At 44.0% G+C, this 18421-nt stretch overlaps 1 protein-coding gene across 4 annotated transcripts in view; it reads left to right on the top strand.

Moving 5' to 3' along the window:
- CPEB1 (cytoplasmic polyadenylation element binding protein 1) overlaps positions 1-18421 on the top strand; it is a 101761-nt gene continuing 83340 nt past the window's right edge. For 2 of the 4 annotated variants that reach the window (XM_065871158.1, XM_065871157.1), the window contains exon 1: positions 14725-14893. Coding sequence is in view for 1 of the 4 variants with exons in the window: in XM_065871154.1 (XP_065727226.1) it covers positions 1-15; positions 14719-14893 (190 nt within the window). In the remaining 3 variants the exon portion in view is untranslated. Of the gene's footprint in view, positions 16-10451; positions 10461-14718; positions 14894-18421 lie in introns of those variants that run through there. The other 2 variants (XM_065871154.1, XM_065871156.1) reach the window with 2 other exon arrangements.

The raw sequence follows: 18421 nt of genomic DNA, 5'->3' as shown, positions 1-18421 counted from the left end.
ATGGCGTTCCCGCTGGTAAGAGCTGCTCGCCGCCCGCCCGGGCGGGGCTGGGCGGGGCCGCGGCCCGTGCCGCGGCAGCTAACGGTCCGCGCGCAACCTCGGCCGGTCCGCGGTACCCTCCTTTCCCGCCCCCACCCGTGCGCGCAAGTCCCGGGCGGGGCGCGGGTCACGTGCCCGCGAGCGTGGGGCCTCGTGGAGGGGTGTGTGGCGAAGGGGGGGGTAGGGAGCCTCCTCGTGACTCAGGGCCTTTGGGCTTAAAGGCGCCGCGGCCCTCCGGGGGCGGCCGGTGGGGCCTCCGAGCTGCGTTGCAGACGCCCGTTGGCCTCGAGTGTCTGTCCAGACGGGAGCAGACCGGACGGAAGGGCGCCCCCGCGCCCGGAACATTTCCTTCTCCCGCAGCCGTCGCACGTGAGAGTCTAAGCCACAGGCGCTCCTGGGAGCTCACGCGCCTCGCAGCGACCCCCGCGAATCTCGTTCGTACCCAGTGGGCAGCGGGGAAGGGCGGCCGGGGCGGGGCGGGGCTGCTGGCGGCGTAGACCCTTGCGCTGGGCCTCGGGTCAAGGGAGAGCGCCACGACGGCAGTGGGCGCGTCTCCTTTAAGGCGGAGGGATTAGGCCCTCGTGCCGTCCGCGCGCGCTTCTTTGGCCCGTGAGGTCACGTGGCTTCACACGTTCGTTAGGCGCAGGAGCCGGAGTTTTGGGGCGGGGTTGGCTAGGTAGGGTCGGGCGCTGGAGGGTGGCCGGCACGTGCAAAGCGGCTTTGCGCTGGGGAGCCCTGCGGCACAGAGGTAGGTCCTGGGGGCATGGGCGGGGGTCCTGCAGGCCGCGGAGGTGCCCCAGGCATGGAGCTGACCTAAGCCGCGCCAGCTTCGGTTTTCCCCACCCCGAGTTCTCTGACCGCGGAGAAGCGTGCGTGTGGCCTTGGCTTTGTCATTCTCTCAGCCCAAGACCAGACCAGGTTCCCAGACTCGGGTGGGTGTTGGCGCGGGCCCAGCGCTGGTCTCGGGCTTGGCGGAGCAGTGGCTGGGGGCACAGCCTGGTTGCTTCGCTTGGTCAGCACGCAGGTTAGGAAGGCCTGTGCCTGCACTGAGCCCCCGGGTCGGGGAGGGGGGTACTCAGACCAAGAAAAGGTTACTCACCTTTGGTTGCCCCACTTGGCGTCATTCCCCGGTTTTTTCTTCGCGTGAGTGTTGTCTGCAGTCAAGTCGACCCTGACTTTCTTGCGTCATTCCCAGAGGACCCGGGCAGGCCAGGGTCCTTGTAAGTGGCTCAGCGCCGCCCACAGGACTGAGAAAGCCCGAGCGGATACTTGCGCTCTGGAGCACGTCCTCGCGTGCACGGGTTATTTTTTGGTGGCATTTTGCAGAGTGCAAGCGGTCCTGCGCTATGATTGCGCTCGCGAAGCAAGTGGGAAGCACGGAGACTCCACGACAGCGCTCAGAGCCGGGGGTGCCGGCTGTGACCCCCTCCCCCACCCCACCCCGCAAGCCCGGCTCTGCTTAGCGCTGCATTTCGTTGGCAGCTGCCTCCTTTGGTCTCCCTGGCTACCGATCTGCTGCCTTGCTCTCTCGCTGGCACCTGAGTAAACTGCTGGGCGAGGGGCGAGGGGGGTTCGCTGGTATCCACAGGTGTACCGCCTGCCTCTGGTCTACCCCTCAGGTGACGGTGCTGACATGTGCCAGCTGGAAGTGTGTGTCTCCTGAGAATAGTTTGCACCCTTAGGCTCAGGTTCTGTTTGAGCTTAGGGACACAGGCTGGGTTAAAAACAAAAATAAATCGCAACAGGCGGAAGGAAACCTTGGAAGCTTCAGGCTGGTGGTGGTTTTCCTGGTTGGTTGATTGGTTTTTATCGTAGGTAGAAGGGAAGTGGCAGGAAGTTCTGCTTCTGGAGCTCCGTGGAGCTCAGCGCTGTCGGAGCCCTTCAGGAGAGTAGAGTTCAGGGCTGACCGCGGGCCTTGGAGCGTCCTCGTTGAGCTCGCTTTGAGCTGCACTGTATTCCCGGAGCCCGTTGCTGCAGAGTTTGGCTTTTGCCACAGTGATGTAGTTTAAACTTGAGGAGTGGTTTGGCAGTACGTGCTCGGTTTAAAGAACTAGGATTAGGAAGTTGACTACTCTGTAAAGTCAGTCTTTATAGTATAGGAATACTTGCCATCCCGCCTCCGGAGGGTTGTCTTATAAACATCCCGCTGGCCCAGGCTCCCCTGTGGGGAAAGGGATCTGTGCCGGCCTGTACAGCCGGCAGGAGGTTGGAGAGCGAATGCGTGTGTCGAGTGACCATGGAAACATGAGCAGTTTGGATTGAGCCTTAGGCACTTGGTGCAGGAATGTTTCTGTGGTCTTCTCTTTCTTTCCTGCGGTACCAGTACCAGTGTCTGTGAGTCAGTAAGTGGAGGAAGGTGATAAAAGTAGTGCGACTCCATGCTCAACACCCAGCTTGTTAAGAGGTTAATGATAATAGCTGTCTTTGTAAGTTTTTTCAGGGGTGACCAAGCTATTTATTTTGTTTTTAATCCTCAAAATGGGTTACAAACCCAAATCCCTACAGGGGCCTGAGGTAACATAAATGAGTAAATGGAAAGAAAGTAGAGTAGTGCCTACTGAACTACAGAATTTGCTTAAAGGAGAGCCAGTAGCTGGTTCTTGGCCATGCAGAAGTGTGGGCCCAGAGTTCATGGATCTTTGACTTCTTCCCTAGTTAAGCTGCCAATCTCTGTTTTTTACATGTAGCATTTAAAAAATTGAGAACACTGGATGGTTCAAAGTCTCTGAAGATTGGATTCAACCTGAGGGCTAGTTTGGGGTCTTTGTCTTAAAACATCCCGTTTAGATTTCCTCCCTATTTTGCAGATGATGAAACAGGCTTAGAAATCAAGTCAGGAGGCTATCAAGTGATAAAACCAGTGTGTGAACCTAGGTCTTTCTGGTGCCATAGCTGAACCTATGGTATTATGTGTATTCCCGTATGTCAGAGGGATCAAGGGGTTATTGGTGGTGTGCATTGTATAGAAATGCAATGGTCTATGGGCTGGTCACATTCATAGGCAAAGTGAGCCTTAACTGCATTGGAGGGAATCTCTGGTTGCTGTGGAAGTCAGTGTGGGTCTTCTGAGCGTTAGCACAGCAGTGTTGATGTCAGGAGGAATGTGCTGTGTCTATCATTCCATAATGTGTGTCAGAGCAGTTAGCTGATTCTGAGAGAGCCAGAGGTCTGGAGAAGTCAGGCTCCTCCCACTGTGGGGGTGACCCTCCCAAACCTCTACACAAAAGACTGTCCTCTTTCAGGACAGTTAAATTTCAGCAACATTTCCCTTCTGAGACTAGGCATATTTGAAATTATGGTTTTGTAAGACCTGTGAAGGTAGAATGGGGCTTATTAAATCTCACCTTTTTCTCTTAGCTAAAATTTCCATAATTCTGTCTTTTAGATTTCCAGGCAGAATTAATAAGGGTTTTAGCAGTATGTGGTAAAATCTGGGATAAGCTCCCAGGGCATAAAAGAGCCCTGCACCAGGACTCAGGAGCTGGGGTTTCATTCTGGGCAACACTTAGAATCTTAGTGTATAATCCACGCTAGCAGATGTAAAGGGATATGTACCTTTATTTCTGTATCTTATTCCCAAAGGATTTAAAGCATAAGGAAGTGAAGAGCATATTCTGAGATGTTGTCAAAGGAATATTTCAGTGAGAATGCAGACTCACATACACACCAGAAAACTTTTTTTTACCTGTGGTCTGGGAAGTTTTTGGAAAGATGGAAACTTTAAAATGTTACTTGTCTCCAGCTGCTGCTTTAGCTACCTTTACAGGCCAGGGTCTCAGCTGCGAGTTCAGTGTTTGTGAATTTGGTGAAGGGGAATCGTGAGATGACTAAAGTAGCTCTCTGCTCGTACTTTAGTGTTTATATGCTAGGTAATATCTGTGCAAAGTTTTTCATTCATTGTTTTCAGCTAAATGTTCCCTATAATTGTTAGGTGTTTGTTTAAAGGGCAGATTCATTAGTGGGTAGTACTTCTGGCTTGAAGTTTGGGATAGAAATGCATACCAAACCCAGATATTAGTGTTTAGGCTGCTGTCTTCAGTAGCTAGTGGTGGAGGCTGTAAATGAATCATGGGCTCAGATAGCAAATTGTTTTCTCTCATATGGAAGAGCTCTACTAATCCCATCCTGTTCTGCAAGTCTGCTTTTCCTAGGCAGTATCTAAGCAGTACTGACTCTGGGGAGAACTTGCCAGAAAGCCTGGGGGTAGGGGATGAGGGATAGGAAGAGGGTTGGACTTAAGAGGTTGGAGTGGAGGAAGTTACATAAAGAATTTTTGCTTCTCTCTGTTGTTTGAGTTAAAACCAAGATGCATTGCTTGCACCCTTTCAGTATTTGGATACTGCTGACCCCGCCTCCTTTGCCCCACATACTGCAGCTTTGAAAATGCCCTTTTTCTTCCCTGCCATTGTTGGAGCCTGGTTTTAGTTATACCTGTGTATGAGAGCTTGTCATCTTCTGGAAGCACACAGATTCCAGGTGTTGAAAGTTTTTATGTTCAAGATAGGACCCCCCAAAACAAGGCATTTTTCAGTTAGAGTAAACTGGCTGAAAAGATTGAACTAAAAAATACATAATATGTATAATATTTCCTATTTTTCATAGGGAAATTACCTGACTTTGCGTAAGAAGTCAGTATCCAAATTTGAGAGTGTTAAATTTACATTGTAGACAAAATTTTCAGAGTTTTGTTACTGGGATTTAAAAGGACTCCTGTTAGGAACTATTTTGTCTACTTAGTATATAATGTGTTTTTAAGTAACACAGGTGTGGGGGAAATATTCCTGATTAAATAGGGTTGAGCTTTGCTTTCAGCGGTGCAGAAGAACACTTAGGCATGGATAGCTTTTGAATTCTACTTCATTTTTCAATATTCCTGTATGGTTAGAGTACCCTTTTGATTTTTAAGGCATTTTGTGATGACTTTCCTTGAGGTAATTGGAGAATTCCCAGAGGGCAGGTCTAAAGATTGATTTGTGTGCTAAAAATGGGTCACAGTTGCGTGTAGCTGCTGATTCTGGGAGTAACTTGACTATAATAGTGTGACTGGTTTCTTTATTCTTGGCCAGCATAATATGCTGACAAACTACCATCCTGACAGGTTTAGTGCCGTGGCCTGAAGTTTTCTTTGATAAAGGTGTGGGAGTAGCTCTCCTCTTGTTGAAGGAAAGCATTTACCTTGAAGGGCAGGTTGGGTTTCTTTGTGTCTTTTGACAGAACACTTAATCTCTTACTACTTAACACCTGTGCTCTCTGCATTCTGGCTTTGTGCTCCTGGCTTCTGGCTCTGACACCATCTGTCTCCTGAGTCTGCCCTTTCTCCTGAGACTTTTTTAAGCTGTACGTTTGGAATTGTTTTGAAGCTCAGGAGGTGTTGGAGACCTGTCTGCCTCCCAGGTATAACTTGGAGTTGACACCAAGCCTGGATTATAGTGTCTCAGTATGTTCACGGATGATAGCGCGAAAAATGGTTATTTATACAGTGAGAGAATGATAGAGCCAAAACTGGAACCCAGGTCTCTTTATTTCCAGACTAGTGTTGTTTCTGGAATTCACGCACCTTGCTCTTTGTTATATTGATCTCTCATTGTCTTTCATTTTACTTAAAATTTCCACTTGGTTCATAAGACTCTGGTTTCCTAGTTTTTCTTCTTTTCTCTGGTCTTTTCTTGTCCTGGCACTCACAGGCTTCCTCCTCCTCCCCGTGGATGCCGCATTCCTCGTGGCTCATTCTGTTGGCTCATTTTTGTTCTCTTTTACAGAGGGCCTGTGTGTTCCTATAGCACCAGGTCAGGTTTTAGGTTGAGCTCTTTTTGCCCTGATTGTTCTCAAGAACCATAGGTCTGATTAGCTTACTGAATGAATGTGTCTATCTGAGGCATATTAAACCTAGGTCTCAAAACTACCCATTTCTTCCTTTTCCTCATCTTCTGGGGCTAATCTAATTATATCCCTTCCACCCAATTACTAGTCAGTTTTTTTCTGACTAGGGTCTAGTGTCCTCTTGGGGGAAAGAACTGTGTTTGGGTGTTTTTTTGTTTTAATTTTTTTTTTAACCCTGAAGGCCCCAGTACAGATGGATGCTAGGTAAATACGTACTTGTAGCTTTCGTTCGGAAACCTCTCCCCAGTTTCTGTAACGATAAAGCCTTGATGTTATTATCTAACTCTTGTCTCCCTTAACCCCTGTGTATCCTTTTATCCGTTCTCCATTCCCATTGCTACCACTAGTTCACGTCTCCCTTGGATGAATATTTTCAGTCTGCTTTTCCTACCTTCCTCCTTAGTTATTCCTGCCTATTCAACACCTACTGCTTTGTGTGGAGCTGTGTCATAGTAATGTAATGGTCTTATTGTTCCCAGACACATTCCTCAGACCCGTGGTCCTTGGGTCTTTTTTATTTTTGGCTGTGTTGGGTCTTTGTTGCTGCGCACGGGCTTTCTGTAGTTGTGGCAAGTGGGGGCTATTTTTCCTTGTGGTGTGTGGGCTTCTCATTGTGGTGGCTTCTCGTTGCGGAGCACGGGCTCTAGGCTCTAGAGCGCAGACAGTAGTTGTGGCGCACTGGCTTAGTTGCTCCGCGGCATGTGGGATCTTCTCGGATCAGGGCTCGAATCCGAATCCCCTTAACCACGGTGGCACCAGGGAAGCCCTGGTCCTTGGGTCTTAATGGGTGGTTGTATCTCCCAAGCTCTGGATGAGAGGGTATTTTCCTGTATCCTTTCTCATCCCCTACACACCTCTCCACGGAACAAATAGTGAGGTGTTGCTGATTAAATACAGGAATTTTAAAATGAAACTCAAACGTCCTTTGGATTTTTGAACTTGAAGAGGCTGAATTTGTCTCTGCCGGTCAGGAGCTTACGCCAGCTCCACCATCCTGCTGCTTTTCCTGCTCATATTGCCCTGCCTGAGTTTGGGAGGCTCTGTTAATGCTAAAATTTCTGAATGTGTCAGATGGAGCTGAGAACAGTATTTCCCAGCCCTTGGAAGAGGCTCCCCCCACAGCTTCAGAGTTGGCACAGAGCAGTTCCCTGACCTGGTCTCGCCTCTCCTCCTCTCTTGTTTTTCAGGCTGCCTTGATGCAGAAGGAAGAGGAAGGCCAGGCTGGGATTCTGACTTGAGTACTAGTGCCCTGTTAACCTGGTTGACTTGGGGAAAGATTTTCAGTTTTGCTAAGCATGTCTTTTTATTTGTAATGAGACTCAGACAAGCTCATAAATTTTTGTGACGAACAAAGAAACTGGAGGGTCTGGATGGTTGTTTATATAGGCCCTTTTCTTGCCCTCTCCAGTTGGACTTAGCTTCCTTTACCATCCCTCTTTTCCGGTTATTGAAGGATTGTCCTTCTCCCTATTCAAAGAGCAGTTTTGTGTCTTGGTGTCCATCTTCTCTCATACCTTCAGGACCTCTTGGTCAGTTGTCCCTGCCACATCTTTTATCTCTGTCTATAAACATGGTCATCTCTCTCTCATGTTTAGACTTTTCCTAGTACAACAGCCCCTCCAGCAACTAGCCTCACTGGCTTTTCTTAGCTTCCCCATCAAGCTTTTGTACAGAGTAACCTGCCCCCCCAGTCTTCACTGCCTCACCCTTTATTCATCTCTTAAATCCTTGAGATCTCACATCATAGGATCCTGTTCCCTCTCACACATTCTGTTCTGAAACTCTTTTTAGCAAATTCATTTTGCCCTATCAAATCTTACAGACGTATCTTGAGCCTTTCAGGATGTTTGCATTCCTGCTGAGATGTTCTTATAAGATCTTTGAAAAGTGCAAATTTGATCACCTATTCTATGAGGCAGTGGTTCTCAAACATTTTCATCTCAGGATTCCTTTATACTCTTAAAATTTTGAGGACCTCAGGAGCCTTCACGCATGTGAATCATATCTGTCAGTATTTACCCATTAGAAATTTAAACTGAAAATAAATTTATCCATTAGTCATTTAAAAATAACAAATCTATTACATACTAACAATTGTGTTTTCCAAAACAAAAAAAAACTGAGAAAAGTAAGCATTTTTCTATACGTTTGTTAACCTTTTTAGTATCTGATTTAATAGAAGCTGGATTTTGTTGTCTGCCTCTGTAGTCTGTTGCCATACGTTGTTTTGGTAGATGTATATGAGGAAAATTTGGCCTCACATAGATATGTAGTTGGAAGAGGAGAAATATTTTAATAGCCTTTTCAGGTGATTTGGCTTTTCCTCTTTGGCACCAACAAGTGGTAACTTCTTAAAGGTTCCAGTTGTCCTTCAGTATCCACGGGGGATTGGTTCCGGGACCCCCCATGGATACCAAAATCCGGGATGCTCTAGTTCCCTATGTAAAGTCACACAGTATTTGTTTATAACCCACGCAATCCTTCCACATACCTCAGATCATCTCTAGATTACTTATAGTACCTAATACTATGTAAGTAATTGTAAGTACAACGTAAATGCCAGTTAAATAGTTGGCCAGTGCATGGCAAAATCAGCTTTTGCTCTTTGGAAATTTCTGGAATATTTTCCCCTAATAATTTTACCCTGCTGAATCTGCAGATGAGGAACCCAAGGATATAAAGGTCCAACTGTAGTTGCAACATGAAATCTGAAGCCGTATGGATGTACTCTTCATGCTCTGTTATGTTAAAATGCATTGGTCTGTCTGGCACTTTGGATGTCATCTACCCATGTCTGATTTTGTAACATCATGTTTTAATCATTTGACAAATGTTGGTTCACTGAGTTGTGCAGTATTGCAAATACTGGTTAATAGCACCACCAGTCTCATCAGAAAAGTCTTTTAAAGTATTGAGGAAGGTGTCAAGTTCAAGTGGTGGCAAATACAGTTTTTCCAGAATTCTTATTTTTTTCTTCCAAGTTCAAATTTTATCATTAGCAACAGATACTGACAATGATTTATCTTTTGAAGGTACTGGCTTACTTTGTTTTCAAGAGAATGTTTGCCAAATACCCAAAATTGATAACCATAGTATGTCAGTTGTTTCTTCAAGTATTACAAAAATTATTTCATGGGAAAGAAAAGAGGCTAATTCTTCTTGAAACTCAAACACAAATACTTAAAAAAAATTTTTTTTAAAAAATTCTTATTTTTTGGCTGTGTTGGGTCTTTGTTGCTGCGCGTGGGCTTTCTCTAGATGTGGCAAGCCGGGGCTACTCTTCGTCGCGGTGCGTGGGCTTCTCATTGTGGTGGCTTCTTGTTGCGGAGCACGGGCTCTAGGTTCGTGGGCTCTAGAGTGCAGGCTCAGTAGTTGTGGTTCACGGGCTCAGTTACTCCACAGCATGTAGGATCTTCCTGGACCAGGGCTCGACCCTTGTCCCCTGCATTGGCAGGCGGATTCTTAACCACTGCACCACCAGGGAAGTCCCCTGTCTCAGAGAATATTAAAGGCATGTACTCAAGGGTTGAGATTTAATAAAATTTTTACTGTTTACCCAAGGACATGGTAAATCTGGCTTTTTCTGCGAATTCATACCATAAGGAATACAATAACTTTTGCTACAGTTTATTGGCATTGCCTTGATTTCTGCTAAGGTGCCAGATTTACCTACTTCTATTGCTTTTGTATCATCAGTGCAGATGTCAAGACAGTGAAAAAATAAACTATCTTAGAATTATGAAAATAGTTTTGACTTCATGGACCTCTGAAAGGGTGGGTACCCAGACCCTGCTTTGAGAACTACTGCCACAGAATAAGGTCAAGTTCCTTAGTTAGTGTATAAAGTCTCTCATGGTCTGACTTCAGCTTAATGGCCACGTTTGAGCCCTTACTGGTCTATTCCTTGAACTTTTTAAAAATTGGGTAGTAACATACATGCAGTAAAAGGCACTAGTGTTAGTGTATAGCTTGATCAATTTTTACATGTTTATATAGTTTTATGTATTTTTACTTATTTATGTTTATTATTTTTATATATCACAAATCAAGATGCAGAACATTTCCAACACTCTGTAAGGTTCCTTTGTGCCTTTTATCCCTTCCCCTCTCCACACACACACACACAGAGTTAAATACTGTTCTGATTTCTGTTGTCATCAGTTGGCTTTGCGTGTTTTTGAACTTATAAATGAAATCATGTAGCATGTACTCTTGAGTTTGGCCTTTTTTTCCCCCCCACAATTTAGTTTCTGTGAGGTTTCTGTAAGTTGAAGTGTAGTACAGAAGTTTTGTTTTTGCTGTATAGTACTACATTAGGGATGTGAATAATTATCCATCTTACACGTTACAGATGTGAACAATTTAGACATACTTATGCTTATGGGTGTGCAGAAAAGAGTTGACATAGCAGATCTCACTGCTGTCCTTTGGCTGGTGTCTGGGAACTTGGATTTTGAGTTGCCACCATTCCCAGAACTGGTAAGAATGATTTACTCTACATAAACTATATTAGGTATAGTAAATCATTGGCTTTAAGTATAGTAATATGGTTTAGGTATAGTAATATGCCTGTTTGGCAAAACCTTTTAACCTTTTTACCTACCTACTATCCTTTCTAATTTCTATGTATGTTTATTATTAGGCTTATGATATAGCATATAACTTACTTGTTTATGTGCTTGTGTTCCCATTAGACCAATTCCTTGGGAGCTGGGGCTGTCTTATTTATCCTTTCTCCCCAGAATAGCTCCTGGTGTATGGTGAGAATGTAATCAGTAAATATAATTGTAATCTTTGGGTCCCCAAGCACGAGGTCATATTGTTCATAGGTTCCTTGTTTTTTGTTCATGTGGAATTGTCTCTGCTCCAAACTTAAAATCCCAAATCCTGAAGTGACTTTGAGTGGCCAAGAGCTTTGACAGTGAAAAGAGATAGAATTGATGAGTGAATATTGGTTTTGTTCTTGTCTTAATAATTAAGAAAGGAGTCACTACAATTTATGGAGGTTGTGATGGAGGTGGTAAAAATACCTATGAAATGAATATAATATGGGTCTGCTTTTCCTGTGGTATCTGTATTGAGTGCCTGCAAATTTAGCAGATATTATGTTGGGTGCTACTTCGATAAAGGCCTTGAACGATCTTACAGTTTATCAAATGCAGAGCTAACTATGCATACAGCAAACAGTTTGACAGGTAAGTGTGACAAGAGCTACAGTTACAGTGACCATGTGTTTTACGTATTCTTGAGCAGTCTTGGTATTAAATATTCCCTTAATGTTCTCATAAACCTGTCCTGGAAATTGTAGTATTTCCTTTTCCAGACTGAGTTTATAGAGCAAGAAGAATATTGGGCATTAAATGCATTCTGTAGAAACTGAAGAATAACCAGAAAAGTAAAGGGAGAGCCAGGAGAAAGTGGTTCCTGAATTAAATGAGTGGAGAGTAGCCGAGGATCAGATACCCAAAGATGTCAATCAAGTAAGATAGATTTGAAGTATCGGTTGGGTTTGGCAACTCAGGTCATTAATGTAGTTTCTTTTGGGGGGAGAAGGACTTGCTGGCAGGATATTATGGGTTGAGAGGAAGGATGAACAGGAGGTTCAGAAGTAAATATGGCATATTTTCTAAAAGATTGGTGGTAGAGCAAAAGGAAGAAGGCAGTGGCTTGACAGAATGTTTTAAATCAGGGAAGATGTGTTTTTTTTTTAAGATGAGAGAGCCTTGAGCATACTTACTAATGGGAAGGAACCAGTGGAGAAGAGAGAGGGAATTGAGATCATGAATGAAGAGGAGGTGGTATCTTGAGTCTTGTATCTGGTCTCTTTCTGCAGATAAGGACTTGCAGCCTTATCTCCTTTATTCCTGGTGAGCCTCCCTGCCCAGTCTTGTTCCTGCACTCCCTTTCCTTGAATTTACTGTGTTCTGTATCCACTCTGTGCTTGTTCTTTGTCTATTATGTTCTTCTTCAGACTTGCTTATTGAAATTCTGCTTTTTCGTTAATCCCTAGCTTAAAAGTCTGAATTGTTAAACCATCCTAGGTACCTTAAATATACTCATCTCTTCTGTAGTATTTTGTACTTACCTTGATCTCCACTTACCTAGCTGGTTGTCTTTTTTTCTCCCACTTAGCTCGTTCTCCCTAGGGCATGGATTATGTTTTACATATTTCAGTAATCTCAACATCTGACCTAGCAGGTTTTTAGTATTTATGAAATATTAGACTATGTGACACTGTCATTTTGTTGGTAGAAAAGGTAGGATATTGACAACTTCATATGGATCAACCTAATAAATTTTTATTCCTTACATTCTTGCACAGAAGGCTTGAGGTGGAAGTTTAAGAATGGACAAGCAAGGACCAAGGAGAAAGTTAGAGAAGCATTTCTTAACAGCTGTAGAGTCATTGAAATTCAAACAGAAACTGGCTTTGAGTGACCAGGAGACTAAAGCAAACATGGAAACTTGGCTAGATTTACATTTTCCCATAATGTAAGGAAAACATCAGTTCCTTAGGGGAAACTGTAACATTTCCTTACCTTGGTCTGAATGACATTTTTCTGAGTGGGTAGTCATACAAGTGCTGTTCAAAATTGTGGTAAACAGTATCCTCAAAATCCTGAGTGTACATGCTAAAGAGGTTTTATTCAGCTTTATTATTACTTACTAAAAAATTGAGACCAAATTGCCAAAGTACGTCTCAGAACCACTTTTTTTGGGATATCTAAGTATATTACTTTCTTTTGCTGTACAATAGGTAAAAAACCCCAAAATGTTCAAGACCAGTGCTATTAACTAAAAATATCTGATTAATTAGAAAACTTTATTCTCAGAAAAATTTTTAGCATGAACGGTTTTGCAGAGGGAGTCAGGGGATTCCAATCTATGGAACCCCAGGCTTAAAAGTCAATCAGGAGGAGTAGATAAACTGTGTCCCATTCAGACAGTCTTCCATAAATCTTTCAGCTGGCTTTTGAGGAATCAGGTAATAGTCTTGAAGTGGTATGCAGTGTAGATATTTTGTTGTTGATTAAAGGCAAACTTAATGAAAACAAACCCAGAATGTGGTAGAGTTGGCATTCATTTATGACAAATATCCACAAACCAGGATTTTGACCTAAAGGAATGGCCATTTCATCACCATGTTGATCCCGGGTTATACGGTATTTGAAGACAAGGCCAGGGTTTCCAAAATAGGGCAAATCTAGATTTGTTCTGGCATACAAACAGGTATAACATTTTAGGATCTTATTCCTGAACTAGCAAACATAGCTGCATGGTGTGGGTTCAGATTTTAAAGAATTATGAGTGGTAGTTTCAAACCATTAAGGCAAAAAACCCTCTAGTTACGCGCTGTCAGCTTCTCTGTGAACTTGATTAGGATAAGTTGAAAGCATACTTACGAGTAACAGTGATGGAGTTGGGAGACATTTGTCCCTAATAAGTTACTGAGCATATCCAGGCACTTTAATTTCTCATTACCACAAAGTCGGCAAAGTAGATGGGTACTCCATTTTCTACCTAAGGCAACCAAGGCTCAAAGAAGATACTTAAGTGGTACACTTAGTATTTGTACTCCAAAGCATATACACCATCTTTCCATACATATATTTACAGTTTTGTGACCATCACCGTAGTCTAATTTTAGAATATTTTCATAATCTCAAAAAGAAATTTTGTACCTATTAGACACGACCCTCTAACCTGCTCCCCACATCCCCAGTTGAAGGCAGCTAATCAACTTTATTTTTTTTTATAAATTTATTTTATTTTTGGCTGTGTTGGGTCTTTGTCGCTGCGTGCAGGCTTTCTCCAGTTGCGGCGAGTGGGGGCTACTCTTCGTTGCGGTGCACAGGCTTCTCATTGTGGTGGCTTCTCTTGCTGTGGAGCACGGGCTCTAGGTGCACAGGCTTCAGTAGTTGCAGCACGCAGGCTCAGTGGTTGTGGCTTGTGGGCTTTAGAGCGCAGCCTCAGTAGTTGTGGCACACGGGCTTAGTTGCTCCGCAGCACGTGGGATCTTCCTGGGCCAGGACTGGAACCCGTGTCCCCTGCATTGGCAGGCGATTCTTAACCATTGCACCACCAGGGAAGTCCCAACTAATCTACTTTAGATCTGCATATTCTGGATGTTTCATATAATTGGGCTCATATAATCTGTGGTCCTGTGTGACTGGCTTCTTTCACTTAATGTTTTTGAGGTTTACTTGTGTTGTAGTTTGTATCAGTACTTCATTCTTTTTTATTGCCAAATAATCTATTGTGTAGATAAATTCAAGATTTGAACCAGGTGTGTCTGGTTCTTAACGCTCATGTTGCTGCTACCATGCCATTTTACTTCCTATACATGTCCCATTATGTTAGAAGGTTCTTGAGGCAGCATCTTACATTTCAGTGTTTCTCCCTCTTACGGTTCTCTCAGGGTGCCTTGCTCAGAGTGAAGTATTTTAATATATAGGCAAGAAACCCAAGTCCTTGTTAACTTTAACTTGTGGTCTTGGATTAGAAGAAAGGAAGTGTGAAGTCTCTATTAAAAGGGAGAGTAGAGGGCTTCCTTGGTGGCGCAGTGGTTGAGAGTCCGCCTGCCGATGCATGGGACGTGGGTTCGTGCCCCGGTCCGGGAAGATCCCACATGCCGCGGAGTGGCTGGGCCCATGAGCCATGGCCGCTGAGCCTGCGCGTCCGGAGCCTGTGCTCTGCAACGGGAGAGGCCACAACAGTGAGAGGCCCGCGTACCGCAAAAAAAAAAAAAAAAAGAAAAAGGGAGAGTAGAAAATCTAAACATCTTTTTTCTGCGTCTAGGAGGAAGACGCGGGAAGGATAAAAGATTGCTGGGACAATCAGGAAGCACCTGCGCTCTCCACGTGTAGCAATGCCAATATCTTTCGAAGGATAAATGCCATATTGGATAATTCTCTGGATTTCAGTAGAGTCTGCACTACACCTGTAAACCGAGGAATCCATGATCATTTGCCAGGTGACTTAGATTTGAAAACTTGGATGTGCTAGGCATGTGTACACAGCTGTTTCTAGGCAGCTTCCTGGTGACGCCTATGAAGAATGACCTTGAATCTCTGACAACACTTGCCCCTTTTGTAGTTTGCCTTGTGGATTGGGTCCCCTTTGGGGTGAAGACTTCCTTTGATTATAATACAGAAATCTTTTTTATGAATCACAAGAAGATTAGGTGAAAAATGATAGGTCAAAGTGACAGGGCTATTTATATATACAATTACAGTAGAGTCACATATGTTAAGATAGATTTTCTAATAGCTGCATTAGGAAAGTTCAAAAAAGTGTTATACTTGATCTAACCCAGCGTAGTCAAAATACTGTGTCAACATGTAATCAACATAGAAAACTTTTAATGAGATACTCTTTCGTTAGTACTAAGACTTCAAAATCCAGTGTATATTTTACATTTACAGCACAGCTCAATTTGAATTAGCTTCATTTCAAGCGCTCAGTAGCCACATGTGACTAGTGGCTACTGTATGGGATGGTGCAGCTCTTCAGTGTTTTAATTTCTTTCAAAATGAGTGCAAGTCAACAAGCATTTGATTTTTATGATATTTAGTATATTCCACAGAATAGTGGGGGAGAGGGGAGCATCTCTTGAAGATGATTCTTCACAAGGAGGCTTGGGTGTCCTAACAGTGTTTCATTATCTTTTTGTGGGAGTTCCAACATATTATAGGAATGTTGATGGAATATTTTTTGTTTGAATTATTTTAGATGAAAGTGAACGTGTTTTTAATTTTTTAAACGGACCTTGAAAATATTTGGTAAAACACAGATTCTCAGAACAAGGACTGGTAATTCCTGTTTTTTAGTTACAAATTCTTTGATTTATTTTTAACTTGACCTTGGAAATAATTCCCACAAAGATGTAGGAGCATGTGAACATAAAGTAGCTAAATGTTTAAGGGAGAAGTCCATTAGGAAGGAGATGGCCCCATGGAATATTATTTATTAAATTGTGCTAGAAGGGAAATGAGAGAAGAGCATGGGGGCTGGGAAACACCGGTGGGTCTTGTCTCTTCTAACTTCCGAAAGAGTATACATGTAATGTTTTCTGTTATTTGGAGTCAGCTGTGAGCTAACCCTTATTCTTTAGCTTATGCTGAGTTAAAAATTCAGAGAAGCTGCTTGCTATGTATGCATTGTTTTTTCCTTTTCAGAAAGTTGCATGAGTTATATTCCAATAAGAATGACACTCAACAATGACTTAAATTTCACTGGGTTGCTTCAGACATGCTGGAACTTTTATGGTTTATAGCAAAGTATTTTTCAGCTAATGCTAGGTTGTTGACTTGTGTGAGGGGAAGGCTCCTGGTCAGTGAGACAGGAGCTTTGAGGAGTGTATGTTTGCAGTTGGCCAGGGCGCCCAGTGGCCTCGCTGGCAAGATGCCAGGTGCTGGTGAAAGTGTTACCATCCCACTCTGCCCAGGTCACTGACTGGCCAGACTACAAGGTACAGACTTCTTGGCCTCTTCAGGGTCTTCTCAGGGCACGGGTTCAAGAAGAGTACCTTGAAGAAATAGGGAAACCTGGCTTGTAAGGTTGCCCTTGGGCAGTGAGATAAAGTAGATAGTTTTTCCAGCTGTAGGGCAGAATGCTACCTCCCCAAATGCCTCAGAGAGTCCTCCTGGGGGGCTCAATAAGGAAAGCAGTACTGCAGTTTGAAGGCACCTCAAGGGATTGTAGGAGAGGTTCTGGTCAAGGTGTTCTGGGCTGTCCTTTGCACATACCTAGCCCCCACGGTATGGTCAGCTCTCTCCTTGTCCCCACCTGAGATGTTGGTGCAGGGCTGTGGGCTCTTGGTCTTGAGTGGTGAGGCAGGGCTGCCTGGCCTAGAGCAGAGAGCAGCTTTCCCAGGTTTCCCCAGCAGGAAAACCCACCTTGTGGTTAATGAGCAAGTAAACTTGGGCATGTATTTTCCATGAGGAACTTCAACGTGAGTTTGCAGCTTCTGGTCAGAAGTAATCCGATTACCTAAGGAGATAATCAGAATGATAAAAACCTAAGAACAAGGGCTTCCCTGGTGGCGCAGTGGTTGAGAGTCTGCCTGCCGATGCAGGGGACGCGGGTTCGTGCCCCGGTCCGGGAGGATCCCGCATGCCGCGGAGCGGCTGGCCTGTGAGCCATGGCCCCTGAGCCTGCGCGTTCGGAGCCTGTGCTCCGCAACGGGAGCGGCCACAACAGGGAGAGGCCCGCGTACTGCAAAAAAAAAAAAAACAGAAAACAAACCTAAGAACAAGATTGGTTATCACAGTATTATAACTAGGGACAATTTGATGACAACAAAAGCTGAAGTAACCATGCAGTGGAATGCTCTGCAGTTATTGATATTGATGTTTGTAGAAGACTACTTAATGATATAGATAATCACAGTACCTGAAGTGAAAAAGCAAAGTGCAAAACAGTATGGTCTCAGGTATGTATATATGTATAGAAAAAGACTGGAATGACAAGACATAAATGTAGCAGTGAAGGTGTAATGGTTAATTTGTTTTCTGTGTGCTTTCCCCTACTGGTTCTTCTGTGACAAACGTGGGTTTTTTAAAAAAAAATTAATTAATTTATATTTTTTGGCTGCATTGGGTCCTTGTTGCTGCACGTGGACTTTCTCTCTAGTTGTGGCAAGTGGGGGCTACTCTTCATTGTGGTGCGTGGCCTTCTCATTGCGGTGGCTTCTGTTGTTGCGGAGCACAGGTTGTAGGTTCGTGGGCTTCAGTAGTTGTGGCTCATGGGCTTAGTTGCTCCACGGCATGTGGGATCTTCCCGGACCAGGGCTCAAATCCGTGTCCCCTGTATTGTCAGGCAGATTCTTAACCACTGCGCCACCAGGGAAGTCCCCAAACATGTTTTATAATAAAAACAACTTGTTAAAAATGGTGTATCTTGGCACAGTGTTTTCACATTGCTGTTTGAATTTTGCATAGGCGAATTTAATTTTAATTGCACACCTTGTTTCGTATAGGTATACCTAACTTTGCAATAGTTATGTACCATTTATTTTTTTCATTTGAGCAAATGTTTTCATTGTCATTTGCAAGGCTGTGTGTTAGCTGTGACAAAATTTCATTACATATAGTATGCAGTGAGAGTAGTATCAGAACTGCACGCTCAGTTGATAAGGTATTATTGGGAAAGTGCTGTGGCAGAGTCAAAGGAAGGAGAGACTGTACTGGTTAGGGAACTGGGAAACACTTTTGGATGAAGCAGCATTTGAAACGTGCCTTGAAGAAGAGAAAGCCATTTCATTGTAACTGGATGTTGAGTAGATTTTTTTTTTTTTTTACCGTCGCTTCAGAATTAGCATTGGGATCCAAAGCTGAAATTGAAGAGGTGTTGTTAAATGACCTGTGGTACAATGACAGTCCCCAAGAGTTGGAGGCAGGTCCACCTCACTGGCTTCACAGATACGAAGAGGTCACAGAGCTGTCCCTACTACCACAAACATCATCTCAGCCTTTCCCTGGTCTGTGTAAGAAGACTGCTT

This window comes from Phocoena phocoena, chromosome 2 (assembly GCF_963924675.1).
Source record: "Phocoena phocoena chromosome 2, mPhoPho1.1, whole genome shotgun sequence".
Classification (NCBI taxonomy): domain Eukaryota; kingdom Metazoa; phylum Chordata; class Mammalia; order Artiodactyla; family Phocoenidae; genus Phocoena; species Phocoena phocoena.
Note: the sequence above shows the minus strand (reverse complement) of the source record. Positions and strands in the feature narration are given on the sequence as shown.